The sequence below is a fragment of the Bacillus rossius genome, chromosome 6 (assembly GCF_032445375.1).
Source record: "Bacillus rossius redtenbacheri isolate Brsri chromosome 6, Brsri_v3, whole genome shotgun sequence".
Taxonomy (NCBI): Eukaryota; Metazoa; Arthropoda; class Insecta; order Phasmatodea; family Bacillidae; genus Bacillus; species Bacillus rossius.
The window spans coordinates 60,536,849-60,558,300 of record NC_086334.1 but is presented as its reverse complement, the minus strand read 5'-3'; the positions used below and the strand labels follow the sequence as shown (position 1 = coordinate 60,558,300).

Sequence of the window (21,452 nt, the reverse complement as noted above, 5' to 3'; positions counted from 1 at the left end):
CTGTAACTGTTTAAGTTTATGGGTACATGTTGAGTACAAACTGTGAAGAAACACTGGGGTGTTTCTTCATTCGAAGTTCCCACTCCTCTCTTTATTACTCCTTTTTGCACCAATTTTTGTGTGTTTGTCATTAATTTTAATATAAAAATGTTAACAAATCAAGAATTTTCATTCACCATTATTAAAAATATGTCTGCTTTCACAAGATCAACAGACTCACTGGAGTATAACTTAATGTAATTTTTATTAATGTGTTAGTTGAATTTTGGGCTGGTGAAAATGCCAGAATGATTTAAAATCAAAATTTAGGGCATTATATCTTTTCCCATGCCACCTGGGTTTTCCAAGTAGTATATGTCAGGGGTTGCCAGAGACTTTTGACGACTTGATCAGCAAAGTGTTTGTATGCACTCAGCCACATAGGGTGTTTTTTAGTATATTTTATACAATGGAAAATAACTGGTCATAGTGTAAAACATTTACAGTAAAACCTAGCTCAAGTTTGCACCATTATGACTCAGAATTTTTCAGTGTTGAGTTTTATATTATGCCAGGATTAAGTAAACCAACCAATATTAACAAATAATACTAGTTTAATTAAACATTAAATGATTTTAGCAGTAGAGCCTGGTGTTTTAAAGAAAAACAATAGATTCCCGCCCCCCAAACCCTTTAAAAAAAATCACAAGTATTTTTCATTAGATAAATCAACTAAAACATTTTCTACTGTCCTTTACCAATGATATAAAAAGTCCACCAAAAATGTCAATAGATTTTAACATATCATACTTGAATTATTTAAACATAATATTGAAACTATAAAATAACCAATCCTTCGAAAACCAACAACATTTAATTTTGTTTTATAGATGATTCATGGTAATGCCATGCCTTAGATGTTACAATGTGATTTTCTTACTTGATAATCTACTCATAAATCATTTTAAGAAAATTATAAATTTACACACAAAATCCATTTTACAACCTTATCAGGTTCTTCTTATCAAGTAGGAATTCCCGAAATTTCCTGATCTGATTTCCAGACCAAAATAATTTTGTTCCCCTTTCACACACAATTTTGGTCATGCAGTGACAATGTATTTGCAGGTTGAATAATTGTAGGAATAATATAAGAATACTATAAGAATAAAAATCAAACTTAGTTTTTTTTTTGAAAGCATTACACTTTACACTGCTAAATATAACAGAACATCCTCATTCTGAGCCAAAGAAAAAAAAAAACTAGCATTGCAGTACACTTGTACTTGTACATGAAAAAAAAAATAGTTCTGTTGCACTAAAATTTACAGGTACAGGTATAAAGAATTACAATTTAAATCAGCAGAATTAATTTAATTTTTTCAGCTTGTTCACAATGTATTTTAAGCTGTTTCTTGATCTCTGCTGGTGAAGGGCTGCGGACTTGCTCTGCGATCTTCAGTTTTCTATGGGACCCAGTACGCCTCTCTGCCACTCTCTTGCAGTCACCACTTTCTTTTGACTTTACTTCATTCACTTTCTTCTGGTCAGTTTGAGCAACTTGGTATCGGCTGTAGCAGTGGCGTAGCCAGAATTTATGTATGGGGAGTGTTAAGAAGCATGGCCCCCCCGTATTAAAGTGGGGGGTCCGGGGGTCCTCCCCCGGGTAAATTTGGATTTTAAGGTGTAAAATAGTGCTATTTTAGCAGTTTTCGGTACTTAAATTTAAATATTGTAATGGTAAAAATTTTATTAATTTTAATATGAAATTTGTTTGAGTGATGAATAAGAAATTAATTAAAGATTTGATGCTAAGGGGGGGGGGGGGGGTTGAACCCCTAACCCCCCCCCCCCCCCCTGGCTGCGCCCCTGGGCTGTAGGCATTCCTTGCAGACAGAACCACAGCTCCGCTGATCTCCAGATCTTCTACAACACCGTCCTGTACTTGCCTCTGAGTGACAAGGAATTCTTCCTGCACATTTTTAAAACTGCAATCTTTACTGACCAATAGGCCTCGTTCAACACCTGTTTTACCATGGAAAAACACTACACTTTAATTCACCATTCTACAGCTCGGCTCATTCTGGCTGTTCGTTACGGCTTCAGGGCGCATCACCACACTGCCCATGTGTTTAGTTCGCTCACAGTTTATTACTATTGTTGGTTTTCATTTCAGTACATTGTTTCCTGTTTTACAGCAGGTTAAATTTTGACATTTTATTGGTACATTTCCAAAGTGATTTTTTGAAGGACATCTCTCATCTGTATTTTTTTCCTTCTCTTTATAGCAGCTTATTACAAATTGTTTTAAATACCATTTTACTGGGTATTAATTTTTTTTTTTGAATTTCTGTTGAAACTGTATTGACGTTTGATTAACTGGTAAAACTGCTAATCCAGTAATTCTGCACGGCCGTAGTTCTGAGCGTGCTGGATTACAAACATTTGGCGGTATTACCATTTTGAAGAATTTCACAAGTTCTTCTGAATTATCATGTCCGGCTCGTAGAACTGTCCAGAATTCACCCAGTCGAATCTCTTTTCGACAATACTTCTTCCTAACTTCAGGGCTCTTACAGAATGCTTGAAAGTTTGCAAGGCTTCCTTGCTTCACTTCTGAGACAGGCAAACAGTTTTTTTTTTGCTACAAATTACGTAAATTGGTTCTCCAGCTATATAATGATATAACTCTCTATATCCATCAACTAGCTGCCCGACCCGGCTTCGCACGGCTATACAAATGGAAAAAAATTAAGCCACATCTCCCATTTACAGTAATGGTAAATAAAAAAAAATTCAGTGAAAATTTATTACAATGCTGTATAATGTACCGGAGAGAAAATGAATAGCACCGATGGTTTCCCGACTCGTGCACGCAACGTACAACTGATGTACCCGTACTTCGCTACGGCAGTCTACAGGCAGATCACTCTTGCGCCGCTCATTATACATGCCCCTCCTTGTGGGTACGCCACTGCCGCGCGATGCCCGTTGCCATGGAGACGCAGAAGGCATGAACAATGCAAAATCCTGTTCTCATGCAGACAAAGTACCCACTGTTGCCTGGTTTTAACCACCCATCGGATCTAATTTTCGGAAAATGTCATCCTGCGTAACATAAGGAACATTACTGTGAAGTTTGAAGTCTGTAAAATATATATACTTGAAAAAAGGGGCAATTTTTGATATTTAAAGTACCCGCAAAATTTCAACGGTGATGAGGACTGCACTAACAATGAAATAGTCGTTAATTTCTAGCGCCTGCGGCATCGTCAACACTCACTTCGTACGTGCACTGCATGTTGTATCTAACCCCCTCCATGCATTTGATTCTAAATTGGACTTTTAGTAAGGATCCCTAATGTTATTGATAATATAATATAGCCTATAGCCTTCCTCGATAAATGTACTATCCAACACTGAAATAATTTTTCAAATCGGACCAGTGGTTCCTGAGATTAGCGCGTTCAAACAAACAAACTCTTTAGCTTTATAATATTAGTATAGATAACAACAATTCCTTCTTTTTTAAAGCTAACTTGGGAGTCCCTCAGGAAGATACATTGTCACCTCTACATTTCAATATTTTTATTGATGACATTTCTCAAGTTCTTATTAATTCTATTCTTATTCGTTCTACTGGGGTACTTTTTGCTGATGACCTCAAAACTTATAGAAGAATCACAACACTCCATGATTGTCTTCTACTTCAAAACAATATAAACATAAGTCATAACTGGTGCACTATGAGCTTGTTACTTTAAACAATAAAAAACGAGATTATATTTTTTACCAGGAAATATAGACCTTTAAATTATGATCATAATCTAGAAAACACATCAATATCAAAAGCATCATTTATAAAAGATTTTAGCATAATTTTACTCTAAATTATACTTTCATCAGCATGTGGAATATTTATAGTTCCCCCAGAACATCACATCACTTTTCACGTTAGTGACTCAATTCTCTCAAATTATTTGGCCTTAATTAGATCTAAATTAGAAAACTGTTCATTGATATGGAATAATATTAACACATCCGGTAGCGTTAAAATAGAAGACATACAAAACAAAATTATAAAACTAATAACTCAAAAGAATTTCCCTGAACCCACTTTAACATCCCTTTCAGATCAAAGAGCTTCTTTAGTTTCTTTTCAATATAAAATTGTTTTAATTCAAAAATCAATTGCAAATATTTTTTATATGTTAGCATCCTTAGAGTGCCCCAATTTAATAGTCACTTTTTATCAGTCCTGTGTAAAGTTAAGAATAAAAATATTATTTATGGATTAATTTCAAATTTTAATAAATTTGACGTGAATTTCGATTGTCAGAATAATTATATTTGGTATTTTTTCACTTTCAGGTTTACATTATTATACTTAATTAAATTTTATGTCTTGATGCTTACTATGTTACTATTTTTAACCAACATTATTTTACATATTATATTTGTGTTTGTGCTGTCTGTTTGTATGTCTTGTCCTTTGTTTCTTGATTGTTATTTTATGTATTTGTGTGTGCATTTTATATATGTCTTGCCCACTGCTAAGGTCTCCAGACTGTTTGTAGGCATAAAACAAAATTTAAATAAATAAATATTTCCATGCAGCTGATATACTTACGAGCAAATGTAAAACATGTAAAAAACATAGTAGTATGATACACAGGTTCTTCATTGAAATAGTTTTGGTAGAGTACTCTCAAAAAACTATATATTACAATATTTATTTCAATATTGCACAAATATTTTTTTTATAGACAAATGATTACTCAAGCCTGATAAGAGCATGTATATCACAGAATTTCCTCATATTTAACTCCTTTGCCCCAAATTCCCTGACATTTTCCTGATTTCCCTAATAGTACTCTAATTCCTCCTGTTCTTCAGACGAGTGGAAATTTACCTAACTCATTCAGACCCTATAAATTTCAAGGCAACTCAATTGTTTCAGGCAAAAGCGAGTGATGTATTGCCTGCCAAAACAATCAAAGCGGTTGTTTCCGTTTCAACTTCTTGGGCAGCACAAGCAAGAATAAAATCAAGGCAAGACAATTAAAAGCTTCACTGAAAGTCTGCCTCGATTCAGCTACAAAATGTTGCACATGGTTCGATTTCTAACCAGCAGTAGTAGTACCAGAAATACATGACTGACCCACTTTTAAATAACTTAGTGATGAACTTTTTAATTAATTTTTGAGTTTTGTATTTCATGTTATAGTCCTGTAAGTCTAAAAGAATGAGATGCTTGCAAGTAAAGCTTCCTTCAGTGATGACCTTTTAGATTTGAATTAAGTTTCGACATATCTTCCAGGAAAGGCCATCAAGTGTTCATAGTAATAATAAGAGTAATACAAGACCAATAATCACATTTTTCTCCCAATAATACTTTTATTTCATCAGATACAATCAGAACATGAGGACAACAGGTGTACTATACTTGTGAAGGTGTTAGCAAGATAACTCAATATCTGTACTCCCTCGTATGATACAGACAGAATGCACTAAGCCCAGGGCAACGCAAAACTGTTTTTTGGTGTATCATTGGCTGATGGGTAAAATATGATCTTTTCAAACAGATTTGTGACTGTTTAATGAATTTTGTTGACACACACAAAAACACACATAACAAAACACAACACACATGATACACAACACAAACACACAAAACACATACAAAACACAACTGAAACACACAAAAAACAACACAACACACCTCACCTCAAAACACAAAACAATGAACACACCAAACAATACACACACCACACCAAACACACAACACACAACAACCAACCACAACACACAACTCAACAACACACACACTAAGAATAAAGTTCACAAGGTCACACAGGACCTACTTCGGCTGCACTGGGATGCCATGCAGAAGTGCCAACTCCCTCCTTCCTCCAACTTTATGAATCTGATTCCCCTCAATCATCGAAAAGTTTTTGTTAAGGTGCATGAGTGTAAGTCTGTATAGGCACATTTAGGTGCCACACTACTGATAGAGCACAGCACTTGGGAGCAGTACTCAGTCAATGCACACACAATACCAACATGTAACTAGGAAAAGCTTAGGAACTGTGAAACTTTGAGTGTTCATGAAGTCCAATCGGAAAGGAACTTCAAATTAGACTTCCCTGCCCTCCTCGAACTATGACCTAGTCCCCCCGAGGGCTGTGCTCACACCTACCCGGAACAGGAACGGCCGGGGGTCTGCCCCTGCGCGGAGCAGCAGGCAGAGCAGCACGGCGGCGACGATCATGGCTCGGGAGACGCCCGCCTGCAAGTGACTGGGGGCCCTCGCGCTCGGCGGGTCACTCACTATCTGCCTGCCACTACGCCCGGCTGTGTGGAAACACCACACTTCCCATGACAGCCGTCACCTTCAGCAGATACTGGAAAATAATTACTCACACCGGACGTCTACAAATACATAGTGAACCAATTTGAGGTCTTTTTCAGAACCTTTCAAGCAAATTTTTTTTTTTTAGCAAAAAAGTTAATTTTTAAATATACTTACTTGACCAAAATTAAACATGAGCAAATGCCATAAAATTAGCGGGAATTTACAGATTTTAAAGATAAAAAAGCTTAGACATTTTCAGAGATAATTTACATGTGTGATGATAAAATGAGGAGAGGTGTGTCAAAAATATGTAAGTTAGCAAGAGTATGCTGGAAATTAAAGTTTGACTTCCAGCACCACTGCTGCTTATTTAGGGGCTTTTAGTTTCCTCACTTTTTCGTGATTTTCAGGTCTTTTGTGACCTGTATACCACCTGCTACAGAACAGTCCATAGATAAACAGCCTCAAACTTATGTTTAAAAACAATGCTGCAGAAAATATATAATATAATTAATTACTCGGTACAAACAAATACTTTTATCACAAATCATATGATATTGTATGTTAAGTAATTTACACAACTACAAGCTAATATACTGTAAGTTCTAGCAAAATACAAATATGACACACTTAAAGATGTGAACAGAGAGAAGGAATTTATGCATTTATTTAATTTAATATTTTAAAAGAAAAAAGTTTCCAATAGTACAGCACAAAGTCATAAATCAAGCATTGTATGTTTCGACACATTCTGTCACCTGGAACTAATCAAGCCGCTCATATTGCAGATTGTTTTGGGTGCGACAGTTTTAGTTTGCTCATAGTTTATCCTACTGTCTTTTTTCAATTTAGTATAGTGTTTTCTGTTTTATAGCATGTTAAATTCCACATTTTCCAAATGTGGGATTCTCGTTAAAACTACAGCGACACTTTGATAATCCAGCAAAACTGCTAATCTGACATGGTTGTGGTTCCAAACTTACCATATTAAACATGTTTCACTGCAACAAAAAAAAAAAAGAAAATTATTTGAGATTTTTTTCTACAAAAACTCCCCAAATAGAAGTATATAAACCAAATTAAGAATCTTATATCAGCTTTAAATATTAAATTCAGTTTTTTGTCTGTGTAGCAACATTCAAACACAGTTTACCCTGGATAAAAAGGAAAATATAACCGACAAATGTAATACATCAAGAGTGAAAGACCAATAAATATAAATCTACTTCTTGGATATTTAAAAAAAAAAACACACACACACACCCTATCATTTTTGAATAAATTTTTCTTAAGGAGACTGGATTTTTAAAGAAGTGTTCGAAAATCTCTGCCTTTTATCTATGCACACACACCCACACACAAAGCGATGAATAAAATCAAGAGAACTATTTCCTTACTCTTCACTCATTACTATTGTTACGTGTTACTTAGTTCATTTAACATTACAATGTAAGGTAAACCAACTACAAAAGAATACAAGGCTACAGCCTTAGCTACAGCAGCTAAAAAAAATTGCATGTATTGTTAAAATCAAAATCTGTTGCTGATTAAATTTCAAGGTATCAATGATGAAACAGCTTATTCTTAAATGTAACTAAAAACACCCATGTTGCCAAAATAAAAAATAAAAATAAACTTAAAGTGCCAAAAGTTTTTAAAAACTTCACTTTCAAAATGTGTGTCTAAAATAATGTTAATATAGGCTTCAATCAAAATGCAAAGAATGGTATGGGCCGTATCTCAAGCTGCAGGATTGCGACAGCCCATTTCGACTCCTGCTGTCAGCTCCACGAGTCCCGAGCCCTCCCCTGCCCACGTCTCAACTGTCACTGCCACTTGTGGCTGGAGTTGTCACGAGTGTCACTCTGCCAGCACCCGCCAGCTGTCGTGTGTGACCACCAGTTCAACCGTCACACTACGAGAGCTAACGCCCCTCAAGTGCTGTCAAATTTAAGGCAATATTCCAGTAACCACCCAACTGCCATCAGGGACCTTCTAAAAGTCTGAGGTACAAATGTGCAGGTTACTGTGGAACATATTATATTTTAGTAACCATACAAACAAAGTAAAAAATAAATACTAATTAATAGCAAGGATTTTAAGAGCTGTATGAAATTAATAAGAATCACACACACTTTTGTGACTGTGAGTAACATTTTTTTTGTATTCACATGTTTAATATTATAAGTTGAGAAGCATATATCATGTGTTTGGACATAACTTTGCAAAACATATTTGGTTAGTGTTAGTATGAACATCATCAGTGCAAAGATTTAGTGTGGCTTTTGTCATCTTGCAGAGGTTTCACCGATCCGTGCAGGTATTTGCACAGGACAAAACCACCAGCCGTTTCCACAGTTTACGTGGTTAATTACGTGAGCGTAACATAATGGATCATGTCTGTGGACTCTCTATGCTCATCAACTAGGCTAATCTTTCCTTCAAGAGAATATTTTAAATCCTTCATAATTCTGTATGTACATTTGAAAATACTTTGACATTGATAACACTTTTATTGTTTCAATGCTTTTCCCAAATTAAAAAAAAAATTACAAACTATTTAAATTCAATTATATATTTAATAATAATGTGCAAAAAAAACATTCTAATATAGTGGGTATAAATAAAGATTAACTGTGAAATAACAATGTAAAAATAATTAAAGGGTGTTGGACATGCGAAGCAAAAAGAAATTTATCATTCCCACACATGCCCAGGTAACTTAAAAGCCTAAGTTCAATGCACCTCACGTGTTATCTCTTTGTGCCAAGCACTAGGCTGATAATGCTTTCACGCCAGTAAATGTCGGGCGACTCGCAGGCTATCTGGCCTTCCCCGTTATCAGGAAGGGTTACACCAGCGTGACTAACAGTATGAGGCAAGCTGTGACTACCTCCCACCGTGACTCACATTCCCAGAAACACCTACACCCACTGGCTGAGTACGGTTAAAAAACCAAAACGAGGAAACAAAACCAGAAACTTGTTTGGTGTGTGCAGTGGGTAACAAAAGGAATGGGAGGAGGAAGCTCAGAGGTCAGATTCCCCTTCAAACACCCTCCTTTTTTATTTTTGGAATCAGCAAGTTTATTAGGACCGATAAACATTACACATACAGCATTATAATTTAAAATAAGTAATAAAATCATGTTTTGGCATAACAAATTAAATGGCTGTGATCAATTGGACTTAACATCCACTACTACAACTAACTTCCTTATCATAATGAAGTATATTTACATAACATTGAAAAGCCAGAGGCATGTGAAGTACGCAAAGTTAACATGGATAGAACAAACTGCTTCCTGGAATATGTACACACAAACACTTTCTGGTGAGTGAGTAACATTTACCTTCGCCTTCGCGGAAGCGCTTAACAAATACATATTCACTGACAGGCGATGGTCGGGAGAGCCGGGGGGGGGGGGGGGGGGGGGGGGGGGGAGGAGGAGGAGGAGGAGGAGTAGCTTGTAATTTCAACATTATTAAAGAAAAGCATTACAAAAATTTTTTGAACAGTAAAATGTAGTAGCTTTTGGAGTGACTCATGAACCAACAAGCACTTTTGGCTACTCATATTTTCAAAATAATATCAACAAGTTCTTAATTCCTCAAAAACATAACCAAAAAAATTAAATTGATAGGTTCTGATATGTCACCAATCAGCCTTTCATAGTTATTGGGCCACACATTCACCACATGTCACTTTACACTTTGAACAAAAACTACAACTACTCCAATAAGTTCACCAGACACTTATAACTAATTTAGACAACATGCTATCTCTGAAATCAGTATTAGCCGTACACTCTAAAGATGATCATATCCCATCATGCTTGATTTGTAGATTTTTTGCTTTAACTTCTATTTTATGTTATTTATCCAAATAAGTGGCATGACAAAACTTGAGTATTAATAGTTTAACTTTTGCAGAATAACAATTTGTTCCTGCAGATATATGTACATATGCTGTGGCTCAAACAATGTAGGTTTTACGTTGTGATAACACATGTCTCTCGCTTATGTTGTGTGTTTGGCTGGCAAACTTCACAACTTTTTTTAAAAAATTTTTTTAACTCCTTAAACATTAACCCCCTTCCAAATACTAGTCAAGAGTCATGGTGTGAAGGAATAAAAAGGGTTAGGTTCTTCTCAAGAGAGACTGTAAAAAGAGAGAAAAACAAAACAAAAAACACATTTATGATAACAACTACTAAGCAAATACGTAAATGTGCCATGTTCTGTACATGGGCGTACCCAATTAGCAGTTTTGCCCGATTAATGTCAACATATTTATAAACAAGAGAAAAATTATAAAATTAAAATGAATACCACAATGATATTTAAAAAGTTGTTTTGAGGTGCTCTATGCCAAGAAAAAAAAACACACGAGCATTAGGTACTGTTCAATAAGTCCCTGACATCATGCTGTGCAGTGAGGAAACTTTTTGGTAAAGGTCAACTAATGCCCGAATCCATTCCAAAAAGTCCAGACTCAATTGGTCCAATGGATGCCGGATTACAAAACGTGCCGAACCAACGAATACCAGATCAAAGAGGGCCGACTCTACTGCGAATGAAGCAAGTTTTAAAATAGAGTTTAAAATGACCAATTTACATGTAGTGGTAGATCCAAGGAACACATACATGAAGTGGTCAGTTTGCAACATACTATCTACAACTGACACTTGCCAAACCAGAAGTCTGCTTGGCTTAGTATTCTTCAAGAAGTGACAACTGGATCTTCAAGAAGACAACGCTTGCAATGTAGAGACTTAGTTTCATGGCAAATGAGCACATATGATGTCCTTAAAATTAAAATGCCATCATTTTTCCTCCTTTTCAACTTCCTCTGACAAAAATTTGAAAGAACAAATATCCAATTGCACTGGATTGGAGATTATGCTTAGGCTTTTAACAGAAAAAAAAGTTTAAAGAATTTTCTGGGATGGGTACGTATATATAATTACATTTGAACTGTATACGCGTACTTTGGGCGAATACGGACCCGACCTAAAATGTGCAGCGTGAGTAACCGAACCATCTTCAGTGTTGTCGGCGGACGACTGCAAGCGGCGGCTCGCGAGTTCCGCGGCGAGACGGATCACGGGGAACCTCGCTCGCGTCGACCAGGACGGAAGCGGCAGTCTTCACCCACCGCGCGCAGGACCAGCGTCCCGAATAGGCGCACAGGGCCGCCGAGGGAAACTACGGGGACCCTCCCCATTATCTAGTGCACAATTAAGTTTTCAAACCTCAAAGTTCAAATATAGATATCAAAAAAAACCAAAAAGCTACTGTGGATATAACTGTAAACGTGATCCGGGGGAAAAAAAATTGGTTGTCTGTAAAGTCGGTTTACGGACGATAGTTTAACGTGACAACGTCACAACAAAACATTGATGAAATGATTGATCCAGAAGAAAAGGAAATATCATATTCGGCCTGAGACTGAGCCTTAATAGGTTTTTGCAACCAAACCATTTAGGCATTAAAAATATTATATTCTTTGAGGAAGAATTTTTTTTTTTTACATTTTTCTATCTTTTGTATGATAAAATCTACCTCTGCATACTTTTATGAATAAAATTGAATCATTTTTATTGAATGATCACTATTTTGTATGGATTCAAAGGAGTGAAATGAAATGTACAGTTTAATTAATAAATTTACTTTTATTTGCATTCATTATTCAAATATATTTATTACTTTTGAAATGTTACGTGCGCCGTATTTATTTTTACAAGTACAAAAAAAATTTTGCACCTGCCAGGATTCAAACCGCCAACCTTACAATTAGAAAATAGCGCCGCTGATCGCTCACCCACGAGGCCATATTCAATATCCAATAGTTTCAGATGTTATATATACATTTATAAAAATTTTGTTCACGGTAGGGGAATAATATTATTTCGTTTTTATAACACGATTTTATAACAAATACGCATCCCAACACACCAAACTTATTTATAATGTGTTACAATATTTTTTAAAACATTGTGCAAAAGATCCCGGGTGTAATTTGAATTATTATGTGTAACTGTAAAACAACATTTTTGGTTCAAAACGTATTTGAATATTCAACATTACTTTTAAATAACTGTACCGATTGTGCTGAAAATCGGTGGACAATCGTTAAATTACATAATATTAATAATTCAAACGACGAAAATATGATTGAAAAGTAAATCGATGGTCGTTCCAATCGAGTGGAAGAGAGATGCCATGCATGCGTAGGCCCTACAATGAGCATGAAGAGATATGCCACACATGCGTACAATGAGCAAATAGGACACATCCGTAGTGGGACATCCGTAGTGGGACACTTTTTCGTGCGTGCAGCCGGCGTTCATCGATTTATTAGACGTTGTCACGTCAAAAACTATCCTTGCTTGCAGGGGATAAGGGAGAAACAGGACTAGCGATTATGCAGTTTTTAAAGAGTAAAAGTACCTGAAGAGGCTTGCCTATTTAGCAATATACACAAATGTGAGTCAATGTTATAAGGGCTGCAATAAAGTACCAAATTTACACTCAGCCTTAAAACTTTCAGCAACAGGGCCACTTCTGGATTATTTTCTTTCTCATAACTGAAAGCTGTGAAAGTAACTTTTTATACATGGAAAAGGTAAATGCCAGTTCAAGCTAACTTTATTCCTGATATTTATTTCCCTCAAATTAATTTGTGTTTTGTGGTGTACCCATTAAATTTTATTTCAGTGATAATTCATTTAAATTTTGTTTCATTTAATGTTTTGACTTGGATTTTTTGTGTTTTGTGGTGTACCCATTGAATTTTATTTCAGTGATATTATAATTTTATCACTAGTCAATACTTAATCTTGCATTTAGTAATCGCTAACAGTAAAAGCTTATAAACCCAATATGGCTCCAATTTCTCCACCTCAGTTGGAAAATAGTATAAAAGACACCATATATTACATTTATAAGCATAAGATAGGCTGAATATTCTGTAATACAACAAATTCTATTACTTGTATAACATATTTTATTTCCATAATACAAACAGAAAAATAATTACAAAAATTTTACATATTTCACAACAGTACAACAAAGTAATGAAGATTACCTAATTCTTTGTCTGAATGTTCTTTTCACAGGTACAAAAGTTTGACAAAAGTACACAAATATAAAACCAATACTTTATAAAACTTAAAATAATAAATTCCTATTCATTTTGAAAACTATAAAAATAAAAACATTTTACCATATCAATAAAATCATTGCAAATTTTTAATAGTTGGTTGTTATAATGTGATAAACAAAAAAAAAATTAAAATTAGCCCCAGTATAAATACAATTCACATAGCAATCAGCCACATAGAATAAACTTTTTTTTTTATATAATACCCAAAACAGCTTAACTTACGGAAGAGCAGTAATAGATATGCAGGGCATTACAATAAAAGGAAGAAATAGAACAGAGAAAACCAAAGTACCCCAAAACCACATACAAATTTAGCAAGTTATAGATGCTGATCATTCACAGATCATTATTTCATAGTTGCCTTGAGGTTTAATTTAATGTACAAAACAATGTCATTTCACAAATTGAATGCCTTTCTTGTGTTGGAGAAATAAGATTCCCTTATCTTAAGTTTATAACTACGTATGCCACTAAAATTTTGAAGCCAGTTCCAATCCACATTACTACTATAAATAATAAATATTTAAGTCTCATGACAAGCTAAATCATTAGCATAAGTGGGTAATCTATGTATTATTCCCAAAATAAATCCCTTTCATGATTAAAGAAAAATGGTTCTTAAATATGCGAGGGATAAAATAACTGCTTAATAATAATAATAATAATAATAATAATAATAATAATAATGATGTTCACAATGTGTAAGAAAATTAAGGATATGATCACAACATTCTTGGCCAGATTAATGTCCTGACATTAAAAATGGTAATACTTAGGCAATTTAAAATGAGTCTTTCAGTACCTACTTGCCAGAGATGTGAAACATCTAACCATGGAAACGAACAAATTTGTGTGTTCTCATGTTGCAAATAAACTTATAATACGAAACTCTGACAAAAAATTTAACATAGAATACTTGAAAAAATTTTTGAGTAAGATAAATAATATATTTTCAATTTTTCAAGAATCAAAATTTTTGGACACAAATCACACATGTACTTTCTGCACCCGCCACTAGAATTTAATGCCAGAATCGTACAAGTTGCTTGCTACCATCACGTGCAAATAGCAGTACGAAACCGATGGAAATATTAAACTATTAAAAACGGTTCCGATAAAATCTGAAGACCTGAAAACATCCGAAATCCCGGTTCTGGACCTGATTTATGGGAAGGAATTTTACTAAAATACTTCCCATCTTGATAAAATTCACAGAACAGTTAGCTGCAAAATTTCCGCACACGTTAAAAGTTATACTTCAATGGCATTACCAAAGTATTAACCTGATCCATTTTGAAACACAAATTATGATAATAAGTATATGTTTGTATATTTACTTTTGTTTAAATGACTGAAATCAGTCTGTAAATACTTTTTACAAACAAAACTTAACTTAATTCAGCTGAGTGAACATTATTATTACATAATATTGTTATAAAAAAAGTTATTACAATGACAAAGTTTGAACCATGTCAAAAATTTTCCCCTGAGTTCTATAACATGTGCTCTACGGCTATGCTCCAGAGCCTATTGGGACCTTAGAAGGAGAATATGTACTATCATCATTGTAATGCCAGTTTTCTTACGTATGTATTTTAAAACTTGTGATAAATTTTTATTATGATTATTTTAGTTGACCAAATACTTTCCAGGGTAGTTTCACTATCATAAAATTTCACTTGGCTCACTAATACATTTTGTATGTCCCCTAATGTTTATGAAAGTGACTATATCTGGGTTTATGCTGCTACATGTGGGTCTGCCGTCTTGATGACTTTGGCACCGCGGTTACACGTTTCCTTTCATTCGACTCCCGTTCCATTCATGAAATAACTACTACCATATGCCGTATACAAAGAGCTAAGATGCTTACACAAACATTTTAGATTTTTGGGCAGTGTAATTATATAATATTTACTGTACTTTAAAAAAAATTGTGATGATGTAATTTTTAGATTATGCTGGGAAGGGTTTGCCAAATAATGGCATGTACATGATTTTTTGCTCGTTACAAGAAAAATATCATCAAGTTTCATCCTGTCAAGTAAAATAAACTCGAATGAGTCCAATCAACCTTTGACTACTCACTCAACTCAGCTCGAGTTTTTGAGTCTCAGTCAATCTCTAATTACTATTGTAGATAAGAAAATATTTTTTGGAAGCCAATTTCTGCTTGAATTATTTGAGGCAAGATTATACATGAATAGTGATAAAACCAAAATACAACTAAAATTGAAGTATGCAAATACAATGCATTTTACTGAAATGGAAGTTATTCACAACATATCAAAATGGAGCAAAATTCAACTGAACCACCTATTTTTGTCTATTTAAATGTAAAATTTAATTCACAAATCTTTATACTAAAAATTTGAATAATTATGTACTTTATTTATTACGTATTTTATGGTTTTTCTTAAAGTATTATGAAAAAGTAAAGACAATAAAAAATATTATTTTTTCCTACTGCTAATAAAGTTATGTAGGTTTAGTATTTCCGATAATATTGATTCTGGTTTTGATTCATGAAATATAATAATGTTCACGGGATATTTGCAACGATGAGAGGGAGGGAGAACCGTCAACACTGCCACATGGCCTCACGCACACACACTTTTGCTCTCTTTCTCTCTCTCACTGGCTGGTTTATTTTCAGATTTTATTCTCCTCCCCACACAGTTCAGCAGACACGTACTTGCTGGTGCCAATTGCGTTTTTCACAGTTTCATACCACTGCTGAGATATTTAAACTAAACAGATTACACTTTCTCAAGGAGTTATAATTATTAAAAACCAACATAGGTTAGTTATTTAGACACATACATAAACACACAGTGTAATATTTTAGTTCACCCAAAGTGAAAAAACTCACGTAAGAGTGCCACTACATTTTTTAAAACTAAAAATAGGCATAAAATGTGAACCAATACGGTGGTAAATACCGTAATATTAACTTTTATTATAAAATACAGCAGAGTAGTATTCATGTACGGGAGCCGGGGTGTCATGGAAAAATTCACAGTATGGTTTATATAATTTATGCATGTACCATTGGTACATTGAAGTGTACAATGTCACATGACTGACAATTTCACAATTGAATGACACAGCAAATATAAAGATAAAATTAATATAAAACTATTCAGTCCTTTATGAAAGTATAAGAAAGAATATTCAATATACCGTATTTACTCGTGTATAGCGCGCCCTCGTGTATAGCGCGCACCACGATTTTTGCAACAAATTCTAAAGGAAAAAAAAATTGAATTTTTTTTCCCCATAAATAAATTTTACTAACGTTTTGTGGTACCTGATTATTTTAATTGATGTGTGGTGATGCGTCAGGAAAATACTTAAACTCTGCTGTGTAGACGGAAGATAATGAAGCGCTGTATCGTCATAACTGGTATTTGGAAGGGAGGGAGGGAGGCGTGCCGCGCTACGTTGCTAAGCTGGCGCGGAGAACTAGATGACTCACCGGTCGCTGCTGGGACGAGGAATGGAGGAAGCAAAGAAAGTGGACTTGGGGGGGGGGGGGGGGGAAACTGGCGACAACATTCTCTCTCTCTCTTTTTTTACTAGCTTCTGAGCTGGCTATCTGAAAAGGGGGGAGGTCTAAAAATAAACAAGAGACCATGATGTGCGAGCTTGCGCGCGCACGTGTGTGTGCTGTGAGCGTGTGTGTGTGTGTGCGCGAGAGACCAGGTTGTGTGTGTGTGTGTGTGTGTGTGTGTGTGTGTGTGAAAGAGAGGCCTTGCTGCTTGTGCGTCTATGTGGGGGCTGGCCAGAAACGTCACCCGTCACACCCGTCAGTTAACGACTTCCACTCCTCCCCGCCTCCACCCCTTCACACTTTTTTTTTCCGTGTATAGCGCGCATCCTTATTTTTTCCCTTTACTTAAGGGGAAAAAAGGGTGCGCTATACACGAGTATATACGGTAACAAACTCAAAGGGACTGATTTGGGTGTGTTTGTTATAGAGAGGTTTTCCTTATAAAGAGTTAAATTCAAAGTAATTTTCTAGATTGGCAGCTTTGCAAATGAGAAAAATGAAAATTCAAAATTTTTTTTTTTATCACTTCCTGTAATGTTTTCAAATCATTCTGTACAAGAGAATTGCGATACTTTAAGTAGGTATTTTACTGTTTTTTCGCTGTGCGAGGTTTTACTGTACATTTACAAAATGCTTTAAATGAGTACTAGTCCAAGTTGTTATGTTGCCAGCGAACTCGAGATAACGAGCAAAGTTTGTATCAACAAATTTTGATTAGGCAGTCATTCAACTTGTCCAGAACGATCATTAAATATTTCAGGCACAATTTAATGTTCACATCGGCACGCAATACTTTCTCTCACATATTGAACGTTTGGTGGGGGAGTGTCAGATCCGTGAGTACAATCTAATTGAGGAACACTTACTTGGTGTCTCATAAGTCATAATGCAACTTACCAGGCGGTTCAAGCCTTGTGAATTGAAGCACTGTCGCCTTCAGCAGCTGTCGGTCCCGCGACGCTCTAGGCGCATTAAACACTTAATGGGCGTGGCTCCTACTAGCGACATTTCCGCTGCCACTAAACCACAGGGCGTTCATCGCTTACTCGCGCCCAGTACTCGGCTCACAGCAAACGCAAGCCCATTCGACCATTCTTTTATCAAAGCCCTCACCACTGTGTAACTGCCAATTGACCACTTGTCAATCGCACATCTCAACCATCACATGCCAAATGCCACCAGTTTAGCCCACTTACCCTTCACGTCCATTTGTCTCCTGTCACACAGTTTCTCCTCCAAGACGTCAGTGCTCAGCCTCTCTCCGCAGAGCCTCCCGCCATCACCGAGCTGGGTTGGAAAACTTTAAAACTCACACTATTTGGAGCAACGAATGTGAAATACAACTAGAGCGTAGTAATGTTTGAATTAAATAAAGAAAGTAGGGCTGATCGGTTGACCGAATTTTCGGTTCGGTTCGGTCATTTTAGTAAAAACCGAAGCCGAACCGAATTCCCAGAAAAAACCGATGATTCGGTTTTTATTAGGGCATTAAAAACTAACTTCAAGTACATATCTACCAAATAATGTATTTAACATTCATATTGGATACGAAACGTACCGCTTGCATAATACATCAAAACACATTTAAGACGCATGCTAAGTTTTTCACTATAAAACGTTTAAATCATCTATTCTCTTAATGTTCGCCATTTTAACCATGGGATAGTAAAGTCTAAGCGTTTCTTACAGTTCACTATTTCCTATGTTTAACGTCGGAAGTTTCTGTCGGAATACTACTATTTTCTCTTAAATATATGGTTTTTTCTTATTTAAAGGATATATCACTTCCGTTACTAAAATAATATTTATTTAATTCCGGTTCGTAAGCTAAAACGGTAGAAGTTTCGTAGCATTGCTTAGTTACGTTCGTATTCTGCAGGGCGCTCACGACGCATGGCGTCACTCAGTTCTATTTTCACATCACAGAATGCGCTATACGTGCGCTAGGATCGATTAGTTGCCTTCCAAGTTCCGTTCCAAATGGCAGTTGGAGAATGAATGTGCATGTCGTCAGACCCTTTAGATGTAGTTTGTTTACTATTCGCGCGTGATTATTGCGGCTTTGCATCGTTATAGTCTAGAGTATTTGATTTCTCGTAAAATAAAAATTCTTTTTTGCCACTACGTCTTGGTAATTGGAGGCAACTATGAACATCTGTGACGAAGGAATTAAAAATAATACCGCCCGTGTTCCGCAAAGATGATGATGTTACGCACGTGACGGAAAAAAAATCCTAGTAAATACCGCATACTAAATATGAATACTTTACTTGTGTATTTTGAAAATATGGTCATTATGATTCATTCTGCCTTTAATGCACTGGTAGGTTAAGACGTTTTCTTGGTTAAGACGTTTGTTTATGTTGGCTTGTCCATTAACTCCCGGCATAGAGGCTACAGTAGGAAGTTTTTATTTGTATATTGATTTTAATCACATTATTGCTATTGAATTTTATTCCAGTACATTTCATAAATTCAAGCTGGCAACAAGGTTAATGTAATACTAATTATTAATGTTCTAAACTGTTTTGTTCTGTTCCTTTTTACACATATGGTTGTTTCAGTAGCATATAAACTTATTTATAAATACAAATAGTAGTTGAAAATAACTTTTATATTGCTGAGAAAGTGACTCCCCTAAGAAATAAAACTTTTGCAAGATATTGCAAGTAATCAAATACTATAGTGGAATTTTTTTTGGTATGACAGCTCAAAGAAAAATTTTGAAGTAGTGACCGAACCGAACCGAAAACCGACATTTTTAACAAAAAACCGAGCCGAGCCGAACCGAACTGAAAATGTGGGAACCGATCAGCCCTAAAAGAAAGAGTAAGTGTGTGTACATCAGGTAATGATTACTATCACCAGAAAAACTCAAGGTCCAGCCTCATTCTTTATACAATAAAAATGTTAGCAAAATTTTAAATTTTTCACTAAAAAATTGGCGAAAATATAAAACAATAAAATCTTGGCTTTAAGTATTGTTTTGGTACACATTTTAAGTGTAGTACCAGACATATTGACGAAGCAAACACTGCCACTATGCTTGGGATTTACAAATTATTACAGGGGTTTTAATTTCATATTTTAAGCTGATAAAGATGAAAGATATTATTTTCAATGACTAAATTGGCTATTTTATAACACCATAAAATGTTGGCTCTAAAAATTTGTATAATTTATAAATATACACATCAACTACATTTATAAGTCTGTGAAATACTACTCCTACACTTAGGGACAACAATGAGTTCAATTGACAATTAATACAGAATTTTTAACTAATAAAATTACTACAATACAATTCAGTACAATAAGGAATTGTAATTTTATTTATAAAGAGATGATTAGCATTTAAGTAACTGCCATCACAAAAAAAAAACTGTTTATCAAACAATAGCTATGCCAATACATTAAACACCTTTTAATAACAATTTTTCTCATGACTGACTTCACTCAACAAAGTACTGAAGCTGTTCAACAACCAAAACATAAAATTACTTGACCATGAGAAATGTAACTGGCAAATATTTGTACAAGGTCATGTCTTCTACATTTGTTCCCCCCACTCCCACTCTGGTTTAGCAATAAGTGGACAGCATCTGTAACTCAATATAATGTTATATCTGATTCTTATGTTTTTCAGGTTGACTGAAAGTGGATATGTATGAAATGTTGATGTGCCCAGAGATACATATATGTATCTTAAATACACTGACACTTTTGTACACATCCCCAATAACGAAAGATAGGCTATGAATTCTTTTTACTCCTATGCAGATCACAGCTAACATACAACCACTAGCGCTTTGGGCTTTTCACTAACCGTCCCCAGATCCCAGATGCTGTAATCGAGTAATATGACTTTTTTACTAACAAAAACTTGTAGGTTCTCTTATATATGTTCCAAAATTACATTGCAAAAAAATTATATAAAGAAAAACATTTTTACAGACAAATGAAAACATGCATTTCTAAACTGAAATAGAGGTTTGATGTAATAACATTTGAAGACACCCGGCATATAAAAAAAAGAGAGGTCACTTGAAGTCTGACGAGGTCATGGCTAGCACCTCCTCGCAGATCCTCTTGTAGCACCAGGCGTCGCCCTTGAGCCGCTTGCGCCGGATACCAACGGTGGTGCTGCCCTGGGGCACGCTGGGCACCAGGCACACCTCTAGCTCAAACGAGAGCTTGCAGTTGGCAGCCTTGCTGTCCTCTCCCGCACTCTCCTCCACCTTACCTCGGAGCGTGAAGCTGGAACCACACCACACCACATCATCCCACAGTTAAATGATGTCATCAATATTGGCTACTAATGTACAATAAAACCCGTGATAACTTAACATCACAAATGTGTGTATAAGTTCATGTTGCTAATATATATGTATTTTATGA

General features: G+C 35.3%; 1 protein-coding gene across 9 annotated transcripts in view; it reads right to left on the bottom strand.

Moving 5' to 3' along the window:
* The window catches only part of LOC134533247 (maternal embryonic leucine zipper kinase-like), a 135,668-nt gene that overhangs the window by 11,417 nt on the left and 102,799 nt on the right, over positions 1 to 21,452 (bottom strand). For all 9 annotated transcript variants that reach the window (XM_063370666.1, XM_063370663.1, XM_063370669.1 and 6 more), the window contains exons 14-16: positions 21,128 to 21,311; positions 18,251 to 18,341; positions 6,179 to 6,333 (exon numbers count right to left, since the gene is read on the bottom strand). In XM_063370666.1, the coding sequence (XP_063226736.1) occupies positions 6,179 to 6,333; positions 18,251 to 18,341; positions 21,128 to 21,311 (430 nt within the window). The remainder of the gene's footprint in view (positions 1 to 6,178; positions 6,334 to 18,250; positions 18,342 to 21,127; positions 21,312 to 21,452) is intronic.